Source organism: Falco cherrug, chromosome 13 (genome assembly GCF_023634085.1).
Source record: "Falco cherrug isolate bFalChe1 chromosome 13, bFalChe1.pri, whole genome shotgun sequence".
Taxonomy (NCBI): Eukaryota; Metazoa; Chordata; class Aves; order Falconiformes; family Falconidae; genus Falco; species Falco cherrug.
Genome location: NC_073709.1, coordinates 8,474,568 through 8,496,932, shown reverse-complemented (window position 1 = coordinate 8,496,932; position 22,365 = coordinate 8,474,568). Strand labels below are relative to the sequence as shown.

The following is a 22,365-nucleotide window of genomic DNA, read 5'->3' as shown; positions in this document are numbered from 1 at the left end:
TGTTTGTGAAAAAACACAAAAACATATCATTGTACTCTACAAACAGAACCTGTGATCCTGGAGTGGAAGGCAAAACACAAAGAGGTTTCGGAGCCACATTTAAGTGATGGTAACTGCTGAAGACTATTAGACTTGCAGGCCATCTAAAAGGGTCAGTCCCTTAGAGGTAGGCCCCAGTTGCTCCAGTGAGCACCCACTTATCCTGTTATTTCCTTCTCAGGTAAGAACAGACTTGAATGTAACTTGAATAAACTTGATTCTGGGACTTGAACAAAGCACTTCTTTCTTACAAATTACACCCTGAGCAAAGCAAGCTGAGAGAAGAGGAAAAAGACGGACTTAGAAATTAAGTTAAAAGTGAATGTTGATTACCACAGACTATTGTCTTCCTTTATTTCTTTACTGTTAATTAATGACAGTGAGATTAACTTCAGAAAATTGATGGAACAGTAATTCTGCCTCATACAAAGCAAATATTTTTTAATTTAAAACTGTCACAGATATTACCGATAACCTCCTCAAATGCATATCCTTAAGTTTTTCACTTCCAAGAAATAAGGGGAAGGGTCAAGCAGAAGATCAATTCACAACCTTGGGACAGCATGCCAGTATTTTTACTGAAAACGTCACAACATAAAAGAAAATGTAAGATCCTAAAATCTCACAAACACCCTCAAATTAGTGTTCCATCTATCTACATATATGAAACCAATTAATTATGTCCGGCAGTTTTATCTTACAAACTCATTGTTTTTGAAAAACTACTATTTTATTGAAGCAGGAAACCTAAAAAAAAAAAAATCATAAAAAATATCACTCAGTAAAATAAACCACAGAAAACCTGCAACAAATCTCAGAAATTCTGATCCCACCCTCTGTAATGCCCCTCTGCTTTCACTGCAAGGAAATTCTATTTGTCCACTCAAAACCAGAGAAGTATGGAGATCTGATGTGTTTTATAAAAATTAGTAATATTTTGAAGTTGTTACTACAACTTGTAAGGAAGAAAGGGCTTGAAAATCCTTTAGTGTCCTGAAGCACTTTTTGCTTACATGGTATTGTTTTAGTGGCTGGAAAATAAACCTTCCTGTCATGCCATAACAATCTGGCTCCCACAATATGCTTAAAATTTTGCAATAATAAGCCAACCATACAGTATTTAACCTGTGTTTTCTTTATTAAGAACAATCATTAATATTGATATTACTGTTTAAAGCTGCAACCATTAACTAGAATTCTATAGAATACTTTTTCAATAACCAAAGATATTTTGAAAGGCGAAGAATTTGTTCTGAATTAGAACTGTTAATGTAATAAACATTGAATTCAATATTTTCTATCAGTATACTGATTGTATATTGCAAGTGCATAATTACATTCATTACAGAATTCATAGTTCAGTACAGACCTATTTCAAGATATTTAAGGAAATGTGAGAAACTATTCTGTGACAAGTTTATAACATGCTCCAGGCTGGTAATAAAAGAAAAGTCATTCTTTCTTAAGAACTATTTAAAAAGAAATTGCTTGTGTGATATAACACCAATACACAAGCCTATCAACTGTAAAACCCACCATGATGACCACACCACCTAGTGAAATAACATTAAACAAAAACTGGCAAGCCATTTAGCCCCCAAAAGATGGTCTATCGTTAGAGCACAGGCTATAGTGATCATTATCTTTAGTTTACAACATGCGTGTACTGAAATTGCACCGATTAGTCTACCACCCTCACATACATGAAGAAAAGTTCTAATTGGGTAAATGCTCTTACTACTGTTCTCTTCTGGACATGAATTACTCCCAAGGTCATTGATGCTACTGCCAAGCCCGAAGTAACACCGGTGAAATGATGAATGCTGTTTATCATACCATAGCAACTTTTTAAGACTGAACTCTTAGGCTCTCAGAAGAGGAAGTAAATAAATTATTTCTAAATAAAAAAATTAGAAACTAAATACTCAAGTTGAGAGTAGACTTAACAAACCAGCACCATCAATTTAGGAGAATTATACCATTTATTCAATTCTGCTGACAGGCTCTCATACCAATAGTACTAGCACTATGTTCATTTTTCAATAATGTAAAAAATTAATATCCATGCAATTTTTTCAGTAACGTAGCTCAAGTAATTTCAGACCCAAACACCAGCTATTTCAGGCTCACTGGCTTTACTGATGTCAAATTTCTCAAGGAAAAAATAAAGAAGTTTCCACCATACCTTATCTTACTTTATTTCACATTAAATTAAATAATTTATCTTACTGGTAAGAAACAAAGGGCCAGATGGTGCACGTTCTGTTGATTTCCCTTGACCTCTCTGTTTAGGTGCTTCCAAGTAGTGTTTGACTCTTGAAGCCACAACTTCTTCTAGCAGCATGCAGACCTCCTGAAAAAGCAACCATTGGCCTGTTTAGATCTAAATTTATATACGTGCCCACAGACACACAGCAGAAATCAATAGAAATCAATACAAAATCACTGCCTTTCACATAAAAAGGGAAAACATTATTTGCAATTACGTACTGAGGTATTACATAGAGGTGAGAAGCACATAAGTTAGGAAATGAATGGGAACAAGGGCAAGGTGGGTGGGGAACCAAACAATTTTGCTATAAAACAAGAGAGGAAGTACATTATGAAACTCTAACTTGGCAGATTAAATACATTATATTACGATACTAGTAATTTCTGAACAGCAAATTAGTTTCATTTGCGTGCAAAGTAGGAAAAAATACATGTTAAAAATGTATCATAACATTTGGTATTTAAGCAATATATTAGTAAAAATCCTCCCAGGAATTGCCAACACACTATTTCTCTGCAAGAATTCTTACGAAATGCATCAGATATTTTGGTTCAAATCAGGGAGGGGGAGGGAAGACTCAAAGCTAATTAGGTCAAAACAACCTAATTTCTCTAGTCCATTTTGATTTTTCTGCTCCTAAATATAACTGCTCATATCTTTCATACTCCCTTCAGCAAAGCATGGTAAAAACTACATACAACTCAAGAAGAACAAACCCTTCAGCCAGAATAACCATGGAAAAAAAACCTCTGGAGTAAAAGCAAAACATTAATGTCTTGAATACCAGAATGAAGCTTCCAGATTAATACATACACACATATTTGAACCTTTTCCCTCAGTATTCCCATTTTTCATTGTGCATAACTATGTGTTCACAGAAACGATACTTTGTGGCACACAAAAATATCATTTTACCTTTTTACAGCATTTGGACAATAGACAGAATTATATTAGTACTACCTAAACTAAAATATCTTTGCTTGAAATTTACTTTTGATTAATCTAGAAAGTATGCAGAGCAACAAATTTTTAATATATTGCTCTAAATGAAAGCAGTGCACATATACTGGTCAACCACAAACAGTATTTTCTCCTTACCGTAAGAAATAAATTTTCCTTTCTTCTAGAAGAGTACAATTATAAAATACTATATTTACTTATTCTTCTGTTTAACTCATTAAAGTGATCTCATTACACATTCCTTCACAGGACTATGCATTCAGGTTAAAATGAAAAGGTCTAGAAAGCAGCGGAAACATCATGTGCATTTGGTTCCTTCTGCAACAATAAAGATTAGCATGCACTTCCTTAATTTACATGGAAAATATTTTAGTTGTTATGCTTATGGAAATATTATTTAAACGGTTGTTCACAAAAACCTATACAGATCTATACTTAAGAAAGCATAAACAAGAGTAGGCTTCAAGAGAATTGTGTCTACGTACTTTCCACTGCTAAAAAGAACTTGTAACTGAGACCTTCTATATGCATATGGAGAGATTATAGCAATGACATGAGTAGAAATCAGTTTAGTAAACATTTCTCAAAGTACAAAGGCAATACTTTGACTTTGTGATTCCAGGGGAAAAGAGATAGGACAGCAAGGGCAGAAAGAGAGAAAAGCTCAAAAATGGTGGTCTTTACAATGCCCAGCTAGACAACATGCACTGTGTTTGTCTTCTTACACCAGTCTCATGCTTATGGGCACTCATTCAGTTCCCAGCCTGCTCAACACAACCCACTCTCCAAGCAGGAGCTTACACCTGGGACCGCATCGCCAGTTTCCATTTGCTACAAACAGCAGCCGCCGACTTTCATCCAGGGTAAGCAGGGGATCAGCAGAGATGGTGTTTTAGTTACAAGGGGTCTAAGAAGCATCTGCTTTTCCCACAGACAAGCAGAGAGGGCTGTACCGCTATTAGTGTTTTCCAGAATCAGGAAATAACAAAAACTCAGAAAACTGTTTGTGATGAATGTGTAAAAACTCTCATAAAAAAAACATGTAGGCATAATTTTCCTGTAATACCTTACTGACCTTTTTCTTCCCACTTTAACAAAGATTCTGCATAGGACTTTCAGGAAGCAAATTGTAAAGCTATTGGAATCACACTTCTCGGCTGTTGAAAATATGCAACCTTTGTACTTCACTCAAAATGTGTGGTCACAGAAATGTAATGAATGCTGCCCTGTCATGCCTTTTTATTAAATCAATCATGATCTAATTTCCTGAAATTCATATCTTTTGTTTTGGCAGTCTTACAAAATACATATTGAAAACACTTAGAAGTCAGATAACCAGGATAGTAAAACTGGTTATAAATAGAAGGGGTAAATGAGTATTCATTTAGTTAGAAAAAAGAAGTCTAAAAGATTTCCCCTATTTTCTTTTTTCTCTGCTTAATAAAGCACCAATCAGATGAACCACATGCTGTTAAATATTCTGCTTTCACTGCCTCAGGATATTAATTTATTGTTTCTTTAAATTTTATTTAAACATATTACTTTGAGATGTATGAGGATGCTCTGGAGTGACAAGTTAATTATGTCATTATTAGGAAAGCTATCTGCTGAAAATTACCGTAACAGAGACTTGCGGGAAAGTCCACAGGCATTTGAAACATGTCCTGCATTCATTTTCAATAGGGAACTTCTCAAGTTCCCACACAGACTGAAATAGGGGAAGGCTCCCACCAGTAGCTCATCACAAGACTCTAGCAGAAGTCACACAGAATCTGATAAAAGCTACACTCACAATTTTGCTGGTCATTGATGCACTGATTTTCAAAAATTTCATCTGTTGTCAGGAGATAAAATGCTACACTTAAAGATGAGTTTCCTTTCATAAGATACAATCTTATTTTATCATTAGTTAATCATACATACTAATGATGTTTTCTTGCACACACTACACACAATATCATTCACATTTCTCAGAATGAGAAAAGACAATTAATAGAAAGATATTTCACCAACAAGCTCTGCAAAAGTGATACCTGTCACAATCTGTTTTACATCACTCAGGATAATTAACAAACCAAGAAAAATATGTTTTATAAATTAAAAGTTAAGTCAGAAGAATCAAAACAGCATGCACGCTGCATGTATGCACACACACAGAGTTTAAAAATTAAAAGGCAAATTGAAAGTAGTCATTAGTGACCCGAAAAGCATATGTGGTTGACTTAGGGGTCCCACAGCAACCATTGACGAATAGGTATAACTAATAATATTCTCATAACTCTGAAAAATTCTTAACAGTCCAAGGCAATCCAACTTTTCCCCTGCAGCCACATGCTTTTGAAGTAGAATTTATATTTGTTGTACCTCTTTCTCATGATCTGAAAACCAGCTGGTGTCTTTACTGGAGCCTTGAGGCAAAATATGAACATCCACCAAAACTGCAAAGTTCCCACACTAAAAAAAACAAGAAGAAAAAAATGTTCAGCTGTAGCTGCTATGAAGCACATGTCAAGCAGACAAGGAGGTAAACGATCAGGTAAGCATATGCATCTGATTTAGAGACACAGCAGGCAGAACATAAAACTGTGAAAGATTATGAAGTATGGAATTACAAATTTATTGTTTGTTTGTGGGCACAGTGAGAAACAAGAGCACCAGACCTAACTTGGATAACTCACTGAAAAGTTTAAACACCACCAACAAGCACAAGTACATGGAATTTTCCTCTGCTATCTTTGTGTCACTTTTAAATCTGAATTCAAACAAATTTTAACATGTGAAGAATTAGCTGTTCCTTCACCAAACTCCCATCATTCTGTTTTCTGAGAATTTAGTACCATATTAGTTACCTAGTTTGCATTTTAAATGTATTAAGTCCTTAAAAACTCAGTCTCTTTAGAAGCCTTTTTCTCTCTCCAGATTACCCAACGTAAAGAACAGCAAGTTTGAAGAACTTGTGGTAACTACCTAATATTCACTGACACCTGCCATTTAACCAATGCTACACTTTGAGTGGTTAAATGATAATAAGGCTAACTTATTAATAAACACTGTACCTAGCTAGGATGATACAGGCTACATCCCAAGATGCATCAACTATTTCTGAAATTCATTGATAGGCTTCAACTGAGGACAGTGTGACATACAAGGTTTAATTATTTTCTTTCTTCAGTACAGCAGTCTTTAAAATTACCTAATATAAGGCAGAGTGAATGGCACAAACACATCCCCTTAGCTCCACTGTGTACTAACTCACTCCTAGCAAGAGAAAACTGCCTCTTTTCTTGCACAAAGGTATGGTGCATCGCAAGCTAATGCCTTCCCTTTCTTCTACTGTAACACAGCACCCAGCCTCACTCAGGCATCCTTTAACTAAACAACTTGCAAGGTAAAAGCCAATTTCATCATTCTATTTTGGCTGCTGTGCTGCACTTGTGATGCAATGAACTCACTCTTTGAGAAGACTGGACATGTGCAGTCATGGCAATCGCACATCCGGAATGTCTGATGGAATAGAAACAACATCCTGCTTCCAGACAAATCTCAAATGTGTATGTACAATCCAGCATCACTTTGGTCTTGTTTCAAGTGGACGTTGCAGCACACACTTCCTGTCCTAACTCATTCCCTCCATATTTGCTCTTCACCGCCAAACATCTGCAAACCCCATGCCAGCATTCCAATTGCTAACAGAATTTGTTCTAGAAATGGTATGATGCATATTTTTACACTATAATTCTACATCACCTACAGTCTAAGAGGTACATCTATATATTAGGCTTACGACACAGATGTATGGTCTTTGAGAGTACCCTTATCTTTACAGTTAGTACAAAGAACAAGATTTAGCTTTGATTTTATTAATCATGACAGCGTATACGGTAAATTAGAAATTTCTGAGTTTACAAAACACTTAGATCTGTTAATTATCCATTTATATATATATATGTATATTTAAATTATTTAAATATAATTAGAATATAATTATTGCCTAATGCTGTCTTGTACCTAGAATGCCAAAGTTTGGCAAATGAGACAGGCACTGTGAAATCTTTTCGAGAAACTTCTAAGTTACTTATAGGTATCAGTCACTGAAAGAGCAGAATGCTTTGATCTATTTTATCAAAAGGTTTCTCTTTCCTCCAGAGAACGAAGAATTACCAGATGGCTGCAACAGCAAACCTCTCCAAGCTTTAAACTGATGACAAACTATCTCTCAAAAATCTCTGGTGAATCATCAGTCAGCTCCAACAAACTTTTGAGTTGACTACTGAACTTCAAAGTTAGCAGACACTGCATATTATAAAGAGAAAGGCAGTAAATTATTCATGGTTCAGCACTTAGAACAACGAACAAGCATTTGATATGTCAAGAAAATTCAAATTATCAAATGTTGCATGTTAACTTGCATCATTTTCTATTGAGTACAGAAACTTTGTAATAGATACAGATGCAAAACATAGACCTGTTTATTACAGAGAGATACTGTTTACAATTTATTTTCTTTTGAATGGCAATATTTGTCTCAGTTGCCAATCTTGAAACAACTGGAGAAAAGAAAATCTTGAACCACATTTGAAACTATATAAAGTAACAGTTCAAAATTATCTTTAAAATATTACAAACTGACCAAACATTTGTAGCACTCCAGAGAAAGACAAATATATATGAATAACGTGTAAATCCTCGTAACAGACGAGCTTTCCAAATGGAAAATTTCTATCACTCTGAGTCTTGGAGCACTCTTCTTATAGACAGCATAGCTGGAACTATTTCAACATCCCAAAGCCAATGGTTTTACCACTCAATTAGAATAGCTTTGGGACAGGACACAAGGAAACGTAACTGTCACAGACAAAGAGGAATATGGCGAGTAAGAGCACATAAAGCATAGATCTTTCTGGGTCTTGTTACCTCCTATTTTTTATAGTCCTGAATATGATATAAGCAAAAGCTCCCATGCAGGCTCCTTCGTGCTCTCAAATGATACAATACTTTGCATACCTTACACCTTTACTTACAGTTTATATGCCTTCGCTTGGTACACCTTTATGTATGATATTTACACTAAGCAGCTCAAGACAGTTTTGGCTTCTCCAGCAGCAAAGGAGTTCTCTGTACAGACTAAAGTCCAATACAAATAATTGTGGGGAACAAAGGGAAGCGGAAGAAAAATGTATACTGTTTATAATAACAGATTTGATGATCTTATAAAAGTTTCTAAATAGTTTTTATTTCTATTCTGAAGACATGCAATTCCATGAAAATACTAGCTTTTATTTTAGAGGAAATGAAGTGTTTCCAGTCATTGTGGCTGCAAGAAGCAACTCGTGACTCCTAGCTACTGTAACTGGAAGGCAAACAAAGAACAGAGATTTAAAATTGTATGTTTTCAACCTCAATCTCAAAATTTGCACTAGAAATGATTTTGAGGTATGATTGTCACAACTGAAACCCAAACACCTGATTTGATGGGAAACACTTTTGTCAACAATCAATAGAAAAACACGTAACCAACTAATTACAGAGAGAAACAGAGGCACCAACTGATATCCTCCCTTATTCTAGAATTCAAAAACTCTCTCCATTTTTACAAACTGTTTTTTAATGGTAACATATTCACTGCAACAGTCTAATAACATTCACTGTGTTATTATACAAAGGGCTTTAAATGAAATCAAAATGTTGTTAGTGCATTGTTGTACAACAACGGCATTTAATTCAGAACATATTTTCAGGAATCAAACCGTTTATACAAACACATGAAACACTTCATAGATTCTGCAAATGGAAAAGATAACCAGACATATAACATAAACAGAATTATTACCAATGCAAAGTGTTAAATCAGTCAAGGGAAGTCATCTGCTCATAACCTGTTAAAACCCTTGCCCAGGATAAGCACATATTAGATGATGGACTATTATCTCACCCCACCCCCCCCACCCCCCATGAGCAGATAAACCCAAACAAATGCTTTTTATTGCTGTACTTGTTTTTACAGTCAGGGAACTCCTACATGGGTACTCTCATTTCTTTAAACTGCCTCACTTCAAATAGTGTAAAAGCAGTCATTACAAAAAAAAACCAAAACAACTTGGGATGCTGGGGACAGGCATGGTGAGTTTGTATTCAGTTACATCATTCCAAATGTGCTGTATCACTAAAGGAGACAGGACTAGAGATCCAGCCTCCCAAGACACTTATTAGCATTTCCCATTCCTATGATCCTTCTACAGATGTGGGCTGTAGGGTCAGAATTAATTGAAGCTTAGTTGAAAGGGAAACATACAATATTTTGGCTAGCTTTTGGAGGCATGCAGGAAGGAGGCAAGCTGCAACTGTCACACACACTTTCACTTTCAAGAAAGATAGCAAATATAGGTGACACCATCAGCATAACAGTAGCAGTTAGCTTGAAGTTTGCTGTCTCTGCTTGAGATCAGAATGGTCTTTGTAGTATCAAAAGCTTCGGGAGTTTGTTGTATTAATTGGTCTACAGAAAGACAACACCCTTCCCTATAAACCTCAATTTGTTTATAATAAATTTTAATTAAAGATGATTTTGAAACACATTTCCCAGTTTAACTGGGAGAGAAGCATGCCCTACACTGTAAAACTTCAGTTCTCCAGGCTAAACATACAGCTTACATAAGCAAACATTTCTATGTTACCTCTTCCTTGAAAGGTGGGATATTAGTTACAGTGATAATTTTATTCCACTCTCAGATGTCGTCAATAGTTTAAAAAAACCCAACACACTAGACCCTGATGACCACTCAAAAAATGTCACGATGCTGAAAACTACTTCCAAAGACATAATTGATAGGAGGCATCATCACTTTCCAGGTGGCAAAAATATGGCTAAAAGATTGAAGGGCGGGGGATAAATATGATATATAAAAAGAAGCTTGTGTGAAGTGTCTTGTTTTATAATAAACAGGGAAATTCTAATTACACAATTTTAAACATACACAGAATTAAATACAACAATGTCTTGTCATTGGCTTATACATTGCACCAACTGTATTATGACTATATTTTATTTTTCCATGTTTCCCAGGCTTTCTAGAAGCAAGTTTGTTCTCCTCCTTTATTTTTCTGACCCCAAAGAATATGATATGTCTTCCTTTTGTTTACACATTTAGCAGCAATGACTTTCAATATTTTGACTTTTTCTCTTTTACAGCATAGCAACAGGCAAAAATCATTTAAGCAAGGGAGCATACATCACAGGAGATCAACTTGTCATTATACAAAATTAATTTAGCTTTCATTTACAAGTTTGTCTAGGAGAACTATGACTCGAGGTTATACACAGTTACCCAAACTGTAGGACACACTCTTTCAGTAGTCAAATGCCTCAACCTGCATAAACACGAGTCAGGATAGCTATTTACACCATCACCACTGCCGATGGCTACACAGGGGCAAAGGAGGTTTGGTGACACTTGACATTACCTATTTATGAGAAATGTACAAAGTTATGATTTGATATGTGCGTACCTTTTCTACAGATTTTTCCAGAATCTCCACTTTTTGGGGGTTTGGTTTTTTTTTTGGGGGGGTGGGGGGGGTGGTGGTAGAATAGAATTTTTCGCCATACAGTCAAATTGCACAGAAATAGTACTTCTAGTAGTTACTGTTCAAAGCAAGGTGGTTTTTCAACTGAATTTCACGAAGGTGTTTAGAAACCAACAGGTCACCAGTGACTGGTTTTACTGTCGTGACATTAATCAGAAGGTCACCTAATAAAAGGAACTGGCTATTTCTCACCAGCTGATTCAGAAAGAGACCAGACAGAAGGATCTGGAAGAAGGCACCAGCGGGAACCCTCATGGAATTTATAATACAAGGCCATTCCTCAGATTCACAGAATGGTTTGGGTTGGAAGGGACCTTTTAAAGACCACCTAATTCCAACTCCCCTGCCACGGGCAGGGACACCTTCCACCAGCCCAGGCTGCTCCCAGCCCCATCCAGCCTGGCCTTAAACGCTGCCAGGGATGGGGCAGCCACAGCTTCTCTGGGCAACCTGTGCCGGTGCCTCGCCACCCTCACAGTAAAGAAATTCTTCCTTATATTTAGTCTAAGCCTACCCTCTTTCAGTTTAAAGCCATTCCCACTTGGCCTATCACCACATGCCCTTGTCAAAAGTCCCCCTCTTTCTTTGTAGGCCCCTTTTAGGTACTGGAAGGCTTAAGGTCTACATGGAGATTTCTCTTCTCCATGCCAACTCTATCAGCCTGTCTTCACAAGAGGGGTGCTCCAGCCCTCTGATCATCTCTGTGGACCTCCTCTAGACTTGCTCCAACAGGTCCATGTCCTTCTTATGTTGGGGCCCCAGAGTTGAATGCAGTACTCAGGAAATAAGCCGCAAAGGTCAGGGAAAAAAAAAAAAGTATATGCCACTTCTGACCATTTTTCTGGATAAGAACTGCTTGATTCTGGAAATTTTGCATAGTTTGTAGTCTGCTGTAAATATTACATGGCTCTGAGGAGGTGAGTTGTTACCCAAAACCATCCTGAATGCCAAGCCATTCACTATATTATTGGGGCATCCACAGCTGCCTGTACCAGAAGCAAAATGAGACTACAGGATCTCAAATTATAAAAAGGGGAAAAGGACAGAAGATGTGCACAACTGGAAGAGTAACTAGAAACTCATGCCAACAGACTGAGCTCTGCTATGTTTCAGAAAGCTTTACAGTATCTGGGCTGTATATTTTAGTTTTGTCAGTGTCCAGCAAACCACTAGGCTGCCCTTTAGAAATCTCAAATGGGATTCTATTTTAATTACTAGAGTTGTAGAACCGTTTTGACAAATAGCTGGTCTTGTTCAAGAAGAATTATTGCCATCAGCTAACATCACCTGGATTTTTTTAGTTCTCCTCAAAAATATATGGGAACACTCTGCCACAGTAAAAGGGAAGCAGCAGATGAACAACAATGGCAAAAGCAGGTCTAACTTGAAGATCTATCCTCAAAGATAGCTGTACTAAATTATACACAGATCCAGCAGGAACTGGACAAACCTAAAACGCATTCAGACTTTCCAAAAGCAGGAAGGAAATTCCCCCTTTTATAACCTGAATACGAGTGAGATATAACTAATCTTTCTCAAGTGGTTGGCTTGCTTTTTTAGGAGTATAGTTTATGCATGAGAAATTCCTAAAGGGAGGAGTGTTTAATTTTCTGGTATTTTAGTGGAAGAAAAGAAGCAGTTATCTGAAAATTCAATCAATGAGCTACAGGAGTGTTAAGATCACATTCAGAGGTTCCCATGCCAAGCAAAAAAGTCCAAGCAGAAAACAAGACTTCAGAACAAACTTTCAAGATATGTGGTCTGAGAACACAAGAAACTAGGATGCAAGATCAAGGCAGTATTTTAGACTCTGAAAAGATGCAGATGTGATATTAAACATCAGAAATCATGAGGAAAAAGAAAACAAGAAATACTGGCGTCTGATTCAACCCTTAGGAAAATGTCAAGAAATCTAAGTTGCTTCAAATGTGATGGAGCTGTGTATGACTCTGGAGACTTTCAAATGAAGCACTAGTATACTGTTGTCACAGCACGTAATTGTGAGAGATCCACCCAAATCAACAGATTAAAATAAATTAATCAAGACAACTCCTTCAAGAACACCCTAAGTATCTGCTGAGGTAAAGGATCTGCATGTTTTTAGAAACATACATAAGTGCTTCAGTGCAAACGGAGCCCTTCAGTTCATCACCCACAGTCAGGCTAAGCAGTAATTACTTAATGAAAACATCTGAACTGGTCTCAGAGAACTGCTCTATCAGGTACAATGTTGAAAAAGAGGCCAAATTGCATGAGAGAATTAAGCTTAATTTAGCTTGTCAATCTCTGCTGGTCTGATCCCAATTCCGTAGGAGGTTTTGTAGCCTACATATTGAAAGGAGCCATGTAGCTGGAGCTCAAACAATTGCAAAAAGCAAGTTTTTCCTCAGGGCAGTCTCCAAGTAGCAGTGCAATCTCAACATTGTTTTGAAAGGATATATACCATGTCCCTGCCTGTGTCAGAACTGATTCAGAAAAACAGAAATAGCAGCACAGTATTTGTTCAAGATGATAAAAAGATAATGAGAGATTCCAAAAGGCTGCTTTCACCCTTTTGTCATAAAATATTACTACAAAAATGATGGTATTTTCAAAATCATAGCTAGCAAGTGATGAAGAAATACTTATCTTTGCAGCAATCTGTATTCATGACGCTTTGGGTTGGGGAGGGTGAGAGCTGATATATGGATACTGGATAGCTGAACATACTCACAAGCTATCCAAATGCAACTAATTCTGAATTGTAAATTTCAAGGACATTTCCTACAGCTTGGACACACCAACAGCGTGCCACAGAAGAGCATGTTATTGTCTATCACCTGATCTTTGGTAAGTGAGTGCAGATAAAGATTAGAGCTATTTTACCTAGCTCTCACCCCCTAAGCTATCAACAACAGAAGTTTGGTATCATGAAAGTGATTCATGACAAGATGAATGGCCTTGTTACTGCCATAATAAACTGGAATTTGGGACATCCTTTGTGGTTCTAGAAAGTCAGTTCTGGGATTTAGTTTCTTACCCAAGTGGAAAGACAAAGGAACTACTACACACCTTGTACAAAGAGCTCCACATCTGAATAATTCATTTTTAAATGATCAGATAATACAGTAATAGGTATCATTATATTAAGTATTAGGAACTGGTAACACTAACAATGATGGTTACTTTTCTGATTTCTGTACTGCAGATCAGAGAAGTATCTAGTTCGCTACCAGCTTCTTCAGTGCTTCCTCATAGTAACTAAATTGAATTTCAAGTTTAGCTATTTCTAACTATCACAGGTCTAGCAATTAGTTAAAACTAGAATAAGTAGAGGTTCATAATACATAAAAGGGTTTGCTTAAAGTCCTGCTAAGAAACAGCAGGGATGACTAAAGCTTCCAACAAGCCTAAAAATCATGAACAGTAAAGTGACAATATACTTTTCTAAGAAATTACAGCCAGTAATAAAAAGGCTTGAGGGCTTTTTAGACCTTTAACTTGTTAAATAATTTTCACAGGTTTTCACATACATGCTCTACATGCTATATTTAAAGTTTGGCTCATTAATATTAAAAATATAAAGAAAAGATCACCAAATGCGTATTGGCAAGCTACTGATGTATTCGTTAAGCATATGAAAAGAACCACCATACAGGACAGCTAAGGAGCTTAGCAATGTACCACCTGATTTTACGTGTTTCTGCCTATGTAGTTGTGAGTAGAAAGTTAACATAAAAAGACCCCACAGTCAGTATCTTTTGATGTAAGCTCTGTCAGGGGAAATGAATCCAGCCATCAGATAGCATGGAAAACACAATTCACAAAATTCTCGTAAGGTGAAGAAGAGATAAACCACAATGTTTGTTTGGTGAGGTGAGGTGCACATTACGAAGACGAAGGGAGCAGCAGTTCTCAAGCATACGATACATCCAGTAACATATTTCTTGAGTTTATTGTACAACAGCTGCAGGGATGGGCCGACTTCCCTCTCACAAAAACAGAACGGGGAAGTGAGGGCAGGTCCCACGCAGGAAATTGTTCCATGTTCCCCAACTTTGCTATTATTTCACAAAGCCTCTCACTCCTTTTTTTACTAAGAGCCAAGGTCTCACCTGCCCTAAAATTTACTTCCTTTCCACCCTCTCATGAAGATGTTACCTACCGCAGCATGCAGCTACTGAAGTGGGAAGCAAGAGGTAACAGAAAACCAAACATCTGCAGTCCATGTTTCAATATAAAATATTTGCAGATGTTAAATCTTTATGCCAAAATAATTTAACAGATTAAAGATACATCGATTACACATGCTCAGACTTTGAGACAAATACATAAAAAGCAAAAGTATTTTTTTATTTGCAAAAAAAGTACTAGCAAGCCAAATTTCTTAATATTGTTAAACTTGGTTAAGTAGTTGAAATGTTACATTTTCCAAGTGCGTAAAAGTAGTACCTTTTAACTTTGTGTTTTAACTAGTTTGTCTTCAAAACAAAGCTAAGCCAGGAAAATTTCAGAACTGCATGAAAGCTTTTTCAGAAATAACGTAAGAAAAGTGATTCATTTCTGGAAGAGGCATATTGCAAAAGTGACACCCTTTGGACAAAATCCTGCTATTAAATGGGAGCATATTTAGTCAACATAAAGCAGAGGAAAGCTCAACAAAATAATCAATGCTTTATCTACAGAAGCAGAAGGGAAGAAACCGATGAGCCTTTCAAGTGACCAAGCGATACTCTAAATCTTACTGCTGAAAAAACAGAATCAAATGGATAGAGAATACATTGTATTTCAAAATGGAAACAGATCAGCAAAACCCTCAATGAATTACCAGCTGGAAAGCAAAGGAATATGTGTATTACTTTGCTTAATGTCCAAGGGCAAAATTATTTTCAATCGGTATTTAACAGAGCATATAATAAATAGACTTTGTGCATAAATAAAAAGAAAAATGGATACAAAAGGAATAGGAGCAACAACTGACTCATAAAAATGCATAAAATACTAACACAGTTTAACACTGAAGAGTTGTGAAACAGATCACTGATTCCAGGCAGAGGTGTTTGTCACCAGAAAGGCTGCTTAGATTAAAATTTAATCTGCTAAGGAAGCCATTTCCCCATTTTTCTCTCCTTGCCCACTCTGCCTCCATCTTACTTCTTCCAGAGGTTACCACTTCCAGAACTGAACAGGTTCAACTGTCCCCTAAATAAACCAGTTTCGATACAACATCTGTTTCAAAATGCATACCAAAAACTATTGAGTTTGATAGAAATAAATATGGAGTGACTATTCATGTATCTCTTCTAGGAAACTTAAGCAGTAACCTCTGGTAGGAGACCAGGGCAATGAAAAGCAGGTGGCAGATCACTAGTCCTTAACTGTAATCAGATACAGCTGAAAGAGTACACCATCGGGCCTTCAGGATGCACCCAATAACACATTACTTTTGCCTACAAGGAAGACAGGCGTGTACAGGATTAGATTATACACATGATACTCAGTATTTACATGCACATAGGAGGCACATAAATTTGTAACAAAAAGTGACTCCTGCAAATTTTCCTCTTTCTACAACTCAGTTTCTCAGGTTGGGGGGTTAAGTGCCTACCATTTCTCTTCTCAAGATTTTTACAAATGAGTTAAACAACAAGTCTTTTCAAATTGGGGAGAAGAAGATCCAAACTACATGTGATTGTTTTTAACAGGAAAACAAACATTGAAGGAACATAGAAAGAAATAAACTCAAGTACTTTACACATGTATAGTTTAATCTATAACTGATTTTGTCAGTTTCTATAATTATTTTTCACACTATGTGCATTGATAAGTATCACATTCACATGTGGTCAATCAAGTAATGAAAACTCAAGGGAAAACACTTGGGTTTAATACAATGTACAGACAGTATGGGTAACACATTGCTCATTTTCACCTATTATGAAATGTAATAGAAACAACATGATCCCGAGATTTCAGAGAAGCCTAATTTTAAAGCTAGAGGGGCGGAAAACTGCTAGAAGGACTGAGTTATTCTCAAAAAATATTTAACTATTTGACTGAGATCAAAAAAAGCTGCTGCCTCAAAGAAAGGACATCATTTTAGTAATATTAAGGACTATTAGTACCTAGGATTTCTATTGATATTTGGGAATGCATTTCTATAAAAGCTGAAGTTTTACATTTCAAAGCCAATTTTTTCAAATTTCCTGTGGATTACATTACTAATTGAGAGTATGTGGAAAATATTTCCCACAATTATAAAAGTTCCAGTGATAATTAGCATCAATCCTAACACACGTGGAAAACATTAAAATCACTGAAAATTATAAATAGTGTCGATTTTATGTAACAAAACGTATACTTTAAATACAGAAAAAGTTATATTGGGTCATTCCAAAGGTCCACAGTGACCCATATGCTCTGACAGTGACTAGCAGTAGGTGTCTACAGGAAAAGGTCAAAAAAAGATTAGCAAATAATGATACTTTCCTCAGTAGATGTATTAGACATTCAGCAACGTGATATTCCGGGGCTTTATATCCCATAGGCTGTATCTGTATTTAGAAGTCGTCAGTGACCGTTTTCTCTCAGAGTTTGTTACGCTGGTTCATAAAACTGTGTGAATTTTTGCATCCACAATATCCTGTTGCAAGCAGATCCAGATACTAGAATTGTATCTTCTAGTTAATTTCAAATTATTGTGTTGGTTTAATTAAATATCCTTGGCTGTTAAATTAGAACAAGCAGTCATTTGTTATTTATCTCTACCTGCCATTCATAATTTAATAGACCACTATTATTCCCCACCCACTCACCTCCAGCTTTTCGCTCTTCCAGGCTGAAGAGTGTTAAATTGTTCCTTATACTGAAGAAGTTCCACACCTCTAATTCTCTCAGTTCCACTTAAGGAGAACTACAAGCATACATAGTGTTTAAAAAGTAGATGTGCCCTCAATTTGTGCCATGGCACAGCGATGGTATTAACTTTTTCTTCATTCCGTTCCTACAAATTCCTCAAATTGATTTTGCTTTTTAAAATGCTGCTGTGAATTGAGCTGATGCTTTCAGAAAGTATTATAAACTTTAAAAAGTCATTCTTTGCATCCGTAAGTTTGAAGGTGTTCTCCCTCATCCCCACATACATCATGTTACCTGTTCATCTGTCATTTAATAGTACAGTCACTGAACATCCTTGAGATGTTTTGCAATACTTCGTTGTATGCCCTTGTTATTCAGCTCTCTTCTCAGGTCATTTACAAATACAGTGTCTGCCACAGTTCCCTGTTCAGCTCCACTGTTGCCTCCATCCACCTTTATCCTTCAGCCAGGTAATCTATGTAGGTACCTCCCTTCTCAAGCTCATTTAAAAGAGACTTTGGTGAGGCACCTTGTCAATCACTTTTGGAGAATCTAAATGGGTTGTACCAACCAGATTTCCCTGCCCCTCTTGCCAGTGACTGTAAAGAAGCCAGAAGGCTGTGATGCATGACTTCTCTTTACAATGGATCTTTTACCTTTTTCCCAATGTACAACACACATCTGTATATCCATTCATTCTGCCTTAATGGAGTTTGTGCTAATTTGCCTGCTAAGATGTTAGACACTGATCTGACAACTTTCTAGTCCTATCATACCAGGCACTCTCAAATAAATAGAACTAGAGCAGTTTAAAAAGATCTGCCAAACTTCATTATTCACACACATGCTAAAATCCAGGTTTCCGTGTGCTTATTCCAGTGCAGAGTACAAACTAACTAACATAGACAACTATATTAAACTCCATTGTTTCTTTTGCAACTAAGAACATTATTAAACTGGAAAATTAGTTTTCAAAGTTAGCACATCTGTTTCAAAAATTTTGGCTCTAATGACATCTTAGCAAACAGCAAAACTCTACAAATGCATCTTAGCACCTTCTCCTGTTGTGTGCAAATACAGAGCGAGAATCATGCTCGGGCTAGTGCCTTCTCCCTCAGGAAACTCGTTCTGCTTCACTTGCCTCCCAGATTCACCCCATACTGAACCAAACTGCTGCTCACCACCACCACCTCTACATAAAATTATAATCTCGCATAGAACAATCCCGTAATTTTTTATTTTTATAATGTTCTAGCCAAAAATACATAAATTTCTACATTTAACAGATTTTTTTTTTTCTCCTTGCTCTATCAGCAAGCCTATCATGAAAAATTGCCATAGGTCTCCTAATGCTTTCTCCATGACTGCCAAGGTCACAATTCCTCCTTAACACATTCTGAACAGGTGAGTGCTATAGTAAGACTGACAGAAAAGAGCAGCTCAGTAAAGTATGCCATCTAATAATGAGCATCTAAGATATCACCTAGTAGTTGAATTAAATTTTTGCTTAACTGCAATGTTTATGTACATCCAGCAATATGTTAAAATGGAAAACAAACCGGATTACTTAACAAGTCTGCAGTACACCTAGTTTTCCATAACCTGTATCTACCTGCTTAGCTCTGTAAAGGGGGAAAAGAAATACAGCTCACACACAACAAACATCCCCACCTGCTGCATGGGAATTTAATGCCCATAATCAACAAAAACAAGATAACCATCATTGTCAACTGCTTCATATCTTGCAAGGAGTAAATTTCCATAAGTTCCAATTTTACTCCTCTGAAAAGTGAAATTTTGAGACTGGTATCAGCATTTTAAATTAATAAAAATAGCACATTTTTCTTTTAAAAAAGTCAACAGTCACTTGTGAGAGCTGTAAAAGTAGACCCAGTTTATACCACATGCCAACAAAAACAACTGTTTATTAACTTGTTAGTCCTTTTAATTTATTACCATAGCAAGGAGATATAACACAAATTCGTAATTGACAAAAAAAAAAATAATTACTGGTGCATCAGCATAAGAAAAGACTTTTCCCCCCCTGCTTGCTGAAGTACAGTTCTGGTCTATATCACTCTCAGTTCCCAAGCCTCTTTCCACCTCTCCTTATCTCTGTCTTCATTTTCCCACTGTCAAAGCCTGTTTTTCCAGGAAGGAAAGTTATGGTAAAGATGAGGAATATTGTTCAGCACCTCTTTGCCCTTTGGCACTGCTATCAAACACTGGGATTTTATCTGCCACATTAGCAGAGATCTTACAAAAAACACATTCCTTTTTGTATAATGTACATGGTGGTCACTCAAACAATAACCAGTAACAGATGTCTGAAGTGAGGAGAATGGACTATTTAAATAGAACTTTATAAATTCTGATGATACTTTCCCAGATTTGAAACCTTGACACTTAATTTATAACAATCAGTATGGCCATATACTTTCCTTTGTGTGTTTATTTCTAGTTCCAGCCTCAGTAAGTATACTTTGTCCATTATGCTTCAAGTTTCACTATGACCTTTGCAGATAATCTTACCCTCAACTTGCATTCATTTAATAGTGTAAAGATAGTGGTAAAAAATTAAAAACTCTTTGCAATGAATCCAATAACCAAATAGGGAATTCTGGCAGGGGCTATGAACTTAAACGCTTACATAAAATTACTGGTCGCATTCAGTACCCTGCAATGACCACCTGGGAAAGTTTTTCTTTCAAAGAAAACACAAAAGTATGAAAGAAATGTAACCTGCCAGAGTCTTTTCCATTGAAGTTTTAACATTACAAGATTTGTATTTAGGTCTGCTTTCCAAGGATTTTTAAAAAGCACTATCACTCAACATGCATGGGAAATGAAATAACTGTTTTAAATATCCTGACAGTATTTATACTTTAGTATTACAAGAAAGTGTTGGAGGTTTTAGAAGAAACTTCTGCATGAATCTATAGAAATAAACCTTATCTGCCAGTAGCACTTTTACTCGTACAGAAACAGCAGAACTAAAGATCAATTTGGCATAATACAGAAGTGGGTTTTTAAGACTTTAAGACAGCTTTTACAATGCAGCATCATGTTTAATTACCTTGTTTTCATAATCCCTTTTAACAAATAAAGATTCCTATATGTATTTCTGGTTACAGCTGCTTAAGTAATTTTTTTAAAGTCTAATTAAAAAAAAAAATCCATCTCCACTACAGAAACAAATGATACAAATAACAGTAGCAGTAATGGAAAAGAATAGATTTTAAAAGATGGGGTCAAATTCTGCCATTGTAACTTCTTTGCATAGACGCAGAAAATTTACAGACACACATTTAGAGACAAGTTGTTGTACTTGAGGACAGAAAATACGCTTCAGGATCTTGAAACCTGCCGATATGTACAAACAAGCACATTCAGAAGTTTCACACTGATTAAATTTTTAAAACAGTTGAATAAGATGAATAATCATCTCAGAAAACATGCAACTCTAATATTTTAAAACTTTTCATCTGCTTCAGTAGTGTGAATCTACTTGCATTTTGCTCATGACATTTAGCCATGAATTTCAGGGTCATTTTTAGGGAATACACTTTGCCTTTCTTCTAAAGGTAATGCAACAGTAGTATCCTGTGTGAAGGTTTTACCCTCTGTGGGCAGTAGATACACAGATCTATGAAGCATTCTTCTTCCAATAGACAGATCATGTTACAGGTCAGAAAGTTTCTTTTCTTCCTGTTACAAAATTCACCTGTACCCATGTTATTGGAAACCCACTAAGTTCAAAAAGAAAGGTTGACAAGACAGAAAGGCCTCTTTGTGTACAGCACTAACATTTCTGATAGAACTTCAGCAATGCCTACCAGTAGTCAGAAATTTTGTATTAAAATATGTGATCGTCGATGCTACTAATATAATGTGATTTCATTGGTTTAAAAAAACCCACAGCTGTCATACAATTTTAAGTGTGAAAATCACAGGAGCAAAACTATTGCAGAAAAACATGTTGCAAAAAAACACGCACCAAAAAAACAACGGCTGGTAAGAGTACACCAACGAAGGATCTGCAACAGTAACTGCAAAGCTAGACTGCCATGGGTGAGTTGTCACTGCCTACCTTTTTAAAGGGCTAATACAGGACAGAGTATACTTTATCAATCAAGCAAAAACCCCTAAATTTTTCCATGGTTTAAAAAAAAAGACAAAACCACAAACAAAACCCCAACCATTACAGACAGAGGGAATTACCCCTTGGAAAGCAACAGCTCATTTTTAATAAAAAAAAATAAAAATTGATAGTATGCTAGGCTTACACCTGTCTGTTAGAAGGAATGAAGAAACAGAGATGACAGCACACGACAGATTACAGTTCCTCAGTGTCAGGAACACAGAGTACCACAGAGACAGAAACAAGTGAACCACTGTCCATTTTATCTTAGTAAGGGGAAGACAAAAAAAGAACTTTGCTTCATCATGAAATCATAGAATGTCGTTAAACTTCATTATACTTACATATAAGCCATGTATTTATAGCTTTATATTATTTTTTTGCTTCAACTTAGTAACAAAGGTCCACTCAGAACTTTTTAAAAAGACAGAAAACAAGTATTTGTATACAGAAAATAGCAAAAATACATTTTGTTAATCAACTAATAAGACCTACTATGTTGCCAAGGAACACAGTTAAATGAAGAGGAAGT

At 36.2% G+C, this 22,365-nt stretch overlaps 1 protein-coding gene across 1 annotated transcript in view; it reads right to left on the bottom strand.

Moving 5' to 3' along the window:
* The window catches only part of SLX4IP (SLX4 interacting protein), an 80,002-nt gene that overhangs the window by 33,687 nt on the left and 23,950 nt on the right, over positions 1-22,365 (bottom strand). Inside the window, exons 4-5 of the mRNA XM_014285351.3 lie at positions 5,636-5,725; positions 2,269-2,392 (exon numbers count right to left, since the gene is read on the bottom strand). Of these exons, the coding sequence (XP_014140826.3) occupies positions 2,269-2,392; positions 5,636-5,725 (214 nt within the window). The remainder of the gene's footprint in view (positions 1-2,268; positions 2,393-5,635; positions 5,726-22,365) is intronic.